At 30.5% G+C, this 6,410-nt stretch overlaps 1 protein-coding gene across 2 annotated transcripts; it reads right to left on the minus strand.

Moving 5' to 3' along the window:
- Positions 1 to 659: 659 nt before the first annotated feature.
- Positions 660 to 4,832, minus strand: LOC126674775 (dihydroceramide fatty acyl 2-hydroxylase FAH1-like). Of its 2 annotated transcripts, none has more exons than XM_050369281.2 (7): positions 4,656 to 4,832; positions 3,174 to 3,247; positions 2,708 to 2,800; positions 2,338 to 2,534; positions 2,128 to 2,233; positions 1,203 to 1,349; positions 660 to 1,025 (listed from the first exon to the last, which is right to left on the minus strand). In XM_050369281.2, the coding sequence occupies exons 2-7, from the start codon at positions 3,222 to 3,224 to the stop codon at positions 906 to 908; spliced, it is 714 nt and encodes a 237-aa protein (XP_050225238.1). In that variant the 5' UTR covers positions 3,225 to 3,247; positions 4,656 to 4,832; the 3' UTR covers positions 660 to 905. The 2 variants fall into 2 exon arrangements, with proteins under 2 accessions (XP_050225238.1, XP_055961190.1); XM_056105215.1 differs by lacking the exon at positions 4,656 to 4,832 and adding an exon at positions 3,848 to 3,885.
- Positions 4,833 to 6,410: the final 1,578 nt, after the last annotated feature.

Below are 6,410 nucleotides of genomic sequence, written 5' to 3' on the forward strand. Positions count from 1 at the left end.
TAATTTTAATTTAATAAAATAAAAAATGATCATTTTATTATACATCTAATTATTTAATATACTCTTAAAACTATCATTTATAATATTTCACCAATAAAATTTAAAAAATATTTTAATTTTAAATTTTATCATATTTTAAATTTTAAATATTACATATTTTTAATCTAAATAATTTATATTTATTAAAATTAAAAAAATCCGATCCAACATTGGTTGAACCATGAACATCCGGTGAAGCCAGTTCGCGTTCCGGTTTTAAAAACATTGGTAAAAACTAGTCTAAAATGATTCTCTACCAAAAAATTGAACTTTGAGGGCCTTCAAATTTGAACCAAACTAAGCTAAGAGTGATTACTGAAGTTGATAACCAAAGTGTCAAAACAACTGATATAGAACATCACAGAAGAACTAATGGTCTATGTTATTTATATTCATTGAATTATCTAGTTGTTAATCTTTATCTGGTAGGTAAAAGATTGTAGGGGGTGTAGAATATAGCAATTGCTCAGATCATTTACTTATTCCATCCATCAGTAGAATAAATTTCTTTTCGAATCTTTTATCGTAAATTCCATCTCCTGAATTGCGAATGTCAATCAATGATAACATTTTCGGTACTTAGAGGATCCATGGAAAGAAACTAAAACCTGAAGGCGATATAGACAAGTAGAGAGCTTTCTCTTCACAAGCAAACAGTGAGTTTGTTAAACAAATTTACACAGAATTTCTCATAGAAATGAAAACCACAAAACTCAGAACATCCTCTGATGTGCTACAGAAAACCCTCACTTAGATCTTAGCATTACTAATAAATAAGAAAGAATGTTTAGGAGTGGTGATATTTAGAAACAAACCAACCTTCATCTTCGCTAAATATAATGCTGCACCCTCCAAGTTAAATTAAATTATATACTCTTTCCGACAATTTTTGATGGTGGCAGTGTTCTGAAAACCCTGTCCCATAGTGATGAAGTAATTCCAAATCCAAGAGTTTGAATCCTGAAGTGATGATTCAAATGGTATTTCTGCAACATAATATAAAATAAATTTTATTCAGCATATGAAATACCTAAAAAATGATAAATTAAAATGTTAAACAATGCGACATATTCCATATTCAGCGTTTCTTTACATGATGGATAAGGCAGCATTTATACATGAGTAACTAAAGCCTGTTGAGCAAATGAGAAATATTTTCTTACCTTGAGATCTTTAGGCACTCCACGTGCGGGCTGACCATGATGCAAGTAGTAATGAGTGCAATCGTACATCACATAACCCAATAAACCACCTCCGAACAAAGCAGGAGCAGTCGAGGGAGTAGCAAAAAGAGCAATCAAGTTCCAGAACTGGCAAGAACAGCAATTTGCAGTTAATAACTGGTATGAAAAGTACAAAGAAAACATCATTCTGCCTGATTGATTTACAACCGAACAAGGTTTTAATCAAAACCATCATAATTTACAGCCGAACAAGGTTTTAATCAAAACCATCAGTTTCTAGACTATCACAATTTGCATATTGACATTTAAATGCAAATTCAAAACATGGTAAGCATTCAATGTAGTTAAGACATTAGGTTACTTCTCTATGAGTGCTGGCTAACACAACACAAACAACTAGATAACTAGCCAACAGTTTATGTCCAAAATGAAAATGAACTTCAATACGTTTATCATTCTGCTGACCCTACAGCTTCCAGCATATCCAGTCTGTACCTAATACTGCATCGGTGGCTGAATACAACTAACATCATCTCATTCACAAACTTTATATATGAAGAGCGAACCAATTAACTGTAATAATCGATGCTGCATTGTATCATATCACTTTTTCCCTTTTAATATAAACTATAAAGGTAAAGATTTTCGTGAACCGTTATTCTAGACCAGCAAAAATTCTTTCTATAGGCAGATTCCTCCTTCATTACCAGACATCATATTCCAGTAGTTTCATAATGCACATAAAGCAATTGAATGGCCAGATTATCTAAGTGAATAATGCCTAAGAAAGCTGTATGCTCTTGCAATAGCATGACCACAGTTTAATGAAGAGCTTTATGCATTTTACAGCTCAATTATTCTGTTACAATGATAGAAAGTACAGACGTAGGTAGAATGTACATACTGGCACTAATAAAATGGCAGTGGCAGCTGGAGGAAAGACAAGCCTCAAACCATCCATGGGGTGCTTATGATGGCAGCCATGAAGAAGATAGTGTGCGGTGTTCCCCCTAGAGCAATATGATAAATTGATTTAACACACGTGATAAAAAGCAGTGCAGAAAAATCTGCGCCTGGCACATATATGCATTAGTGTGTGAGAGAAGAAACTGACCAATAACTCGTTGTTTTGATGTGGAAAAGAAAACGATGCAAACTGTATTCTAGTAATGTCCAGATGAAAATGCCAAAGCCAACCATTGAGGCTATCTCATAGGGTGTGTGGCCCATTCGTACAGACTTTGAGACGAAATAGCACACAACTGGAAGCCAAATAACTGGAATGGCCCACCAAACTGTGCGTGTCAAGAACTGTTCCAAAAGACATCAATGATTCAGCCATTTATTCTTGATAGATGCATATGAAGAACCTTATCCTAAAAAATGAAATTTCTAGAAGAACCTTCATTTGTAAGAGATGCATGATTGTAAGGCTAGTAAAAATTTCCATGTATGTAGACATTGATAGAGGTCACTGGTCATACCTCCCAAAAATCACTCGCAAAAAATCGAGGGCCTTCCTTGCTCACAATAGGCTGGTGAACCCATTCCTCGTAAGCTTCCCCAAGATGACCAACCTGTCATAAAATCACAAAAGCAAAACGTTTAGAGTCGCCAATAAAGCTCATAGAAACACAGCAGAAAATCAAGCAAATTTCACAATCCTTTTAAAAATAAAGTTAATAGCATTAGAACGAGCGTAATAAATGCACTTAAATTTTTCATTCAAGATCATACTGACAGGTGAGAAATATAAAACAAAAAAATTAACTAAGAAGGAACATTTTCACATGAAAAAAGATTAAAAGAAAAAAAATAAGAACAGAGAAAGCTAATTTGCTGTAAAATAATGAAACTGAAAAAACCAAACAATCCATAACATAGGCTAAACTGAATGATCCAATTATGTAAGTTCCTACAAAATGCTGCACCAAGGCAGTGCAGCCTCACCTGGAAGACAAGAGGCTTATTGAGATCTACAGTGAAGCCCTGCGCAACCATCCTGGCACTATATTATTATGTACCTGAAGAAGCACACAGCCAAATAGGAGGAAGAGATGAAAAAAATATCAAATAAGTAACTTTTCTGAGCAAAAGATGAAGAGAAAATGAAGGCAATCTGTCAATATTTGACCAAAACATTTACAATGTAACCTCAATTATGACTATTTTTATGGTTTACAACTAAACCACAGAATTCTGCAACTTAATACATGGAAACATAAGTAGGAAACTTAAGTATGACCAAATAAGGTTTATACTGTCAGCGACAATACGTAAGTTTCTATCATCTTTATATTTAAGAGAGAACACACTCCATAGTTTTTCAGCGATCAATAAAGTCAAGAAAAGAAGAATATAAATGTAACTTATGCATGAATAAAAGAAAAATCACATACAATAGTTAGAATTATTCAACTGCATTTGATATTGTTGCATCATAATGCATACTACGATTATCAACATCAATAAATTGTTATAAACTTGAATTTGATGAAATTTAATTTCATGTAGAGGCAATAATTCTTATAGCATTAAAAGAAAATGGACCATATAGTAATGCTTAGAGGTTAAGTATGCAATCACTATCAACAGCAGTGCATGAAATTGGGTTTTTTGCATACCCACTAACAAAATAAATCATATGATATGTCACTGGTCCCACACAGAAATCTGCTCCAGTCTATCCTGATTTACAAAAGGTTTATATCAATGATATATAATTTAAGCTTTCAAAATTTCAAATTTTATAAAATAATATAGTAATAATTATTATCATTAAGAAACTTCAAACTGAAATGTTTGTAAATAACTAAATATTCAAATTATCAAATATAAAAAACACTGCATTTTTTGATATTTGATAATTTGAACCTACAGAACACGTCAATCATGTAAACCTACAGAACTTTACGGTGTCCATTAAAATCTAGGCTTAATTGCGCGTTTTCAATTTTAACACGAACTCTATGTCAGACCAACTTTCAAATTTTTACAATTTTAAACACCGTGCAATTTTTCATCATTAAAATTGCTCGGCGTTCGAACTTGTTAAAAACAGTTCATATATTAAATTGCCAAAATTGGAAGTTCCGTGTTAAAATTGAAAACACAACTTTTAAAGCAATCAAGCCTAAAATCTACGAACGCAAAATTAAGTGCATTGCAAAAATTCAATTTCTTGGAAAAAAAATTAGTACAATTACTTACTTAAAAACAAAATGAATCAAAGCACGAAATTATAAACACAAATTAATATTATAAAAAACAGATAACGATGCAATGCAGCTAACAAAACCAGCTCAACCCACAGAAATCCATCAAATTCAAAAACAGATCAAATCAAACGATTAAAAAAAACCCAGATACAATTTACAACAAAACGAAAAACCCAGATCTTAAAAAGCAATAAAAACACAAAAAATGTCTCACCCAATAAGAGAAATGCGGGACGGATCTAACCGCGAGAAGCTTCCGTTTCAATTCAAATAAATAAATTTTTATTGCGAAAAACAAAAACGACCACAACCACAGCAAAGTTGCGGTGTTTTTGTTGGATTTTTCCTGTTTTTTGATTATTTTTTCTCTGTTTGGGGTGGAAAGTGAAATTTATGGAAATTTATGGAAATCTTTTTGGGTGTTAATTGATTGGACTGGGTTTGAGAAATCTAGACCGTTTATTTTTTATTTGAAAGAATCTCGTCTAGAGGATTATTCTCACGTTGGATTCTAACGGTTGCCAGCCTGGCACTTTATACATTCAGATTTAAAGGTGGGTAAAGGACTGTTTTGGTCCTTTGATTTATCGGTGGAGTTCATATTTAGCCTGTTTTGAAAATTGGATCAATAATGGTCCAAAATGAGATAAGTTGAGAAATTCTTAGATAGATTCAGTCATTAAAATAGTGGCACTACCGTAATTTTGTTTGTCACTTCTTTACACTTTTAAATAATAATATAACGATATTTCCACTATTTTAATAACATGTTATATAATGTGATTAGTTTAGTCTATAGATGACTTGATAGATTAAGTATACCTAAAAATTTCTAAGAGTTATATTCAATTTTATATTTTTTTAGAGTACATGAAAATTGATTTCATTTCATATTTACTACATTAGTTTTAATGAACTTTTATTTTTAATTTAATATTTTATACCAATTTTAATATTATTTATATTTAATGTCTTTATTTTTATTTTTCATGTATTTTGAAAATATTAGAGTTAATATAATGGATTTGAGTTTAAAAAATATATAAATTAAATAATTTCAAATAAGCTAAGTTTAATTTATCTAATTTTTTATGAATAATTTAAAAAAATCATGATAACCTTTGCTCACTTTTTTTAAAATCAAAAAAATATTAAATCAAATTTGGAGCAATTATATTTGTAAGCAATTCGAGAAAGTTTAAAAATTCATTATAATGACCTGATATGTATAGACACCTCTTTCTGGACGGACATAAAAGTAAAAAGGGACTGAAGCATCTAATAATAAACTATTAAAATATCCTTTCTGGTGACGAGTTTGCAATCCGCTTGTCAAAATTCAAGTGGATTAGATTGACACATAGCGGTAAACTTGAACGACTAAAGCTTATGTGTTCCAAATAACACACATAAAATCCAAAGGACTATGATAAAAATTTAAGAGATTAGACTAATTATAGTGTCTTATAAATTTATGGGCCAATTTGTAGATTTTATTGATCAAATTAGCCAAAACTTAGCCATAATAGCCTTGAAGTCTGTTTTTGAGATTTTCAAAGATTAAAAATAATTTTCCCACCTTGTTACGACATATATTGGTTAATCAAAATTTTGTAAAATAAATAATAAAATATTAGATATTAATTATATATTAAATGAACAAAAGATCAATTGACCTTCTCAACTTGACACAAAATATAAAAAAAGCCCAATTTTATAAAATGAGGTAAAAAAATTCAATAATTGTCAAAATCAGTCAAATACACCCCTCTCCTACCCTCGCTCATTCTCCCTCGTGTTTAAAACGCACTCTCCATTAAAATATGGTAAAAAAATTTAAATAGTCTTTAATATTTTTTTAATCCTTCAATTTAGTACTTGAAGATTTTTCAAAAAAAAAAAAAAACAATTCCTACAATTTTAAAAATTCACATATTAAATAGTGTTTAAAAAAATTAAAGAACTTTAT

Source organism: Mercurialis annua, linkage group LG3 (assembly GCF_937616625.2).
Source record: "Mercurialis annua linkage group LG3, ddMerAnnu1.2, whole genome shotgun sequence".
Classification (NCBI taxonomy): domain Eukaryota; kingdom Viridiplantae; phylum Streptophyta; class Magnoliopsida; order Malpighiales; family Euphorbiaceae; genus Mercurialis; species Mercurialis annua.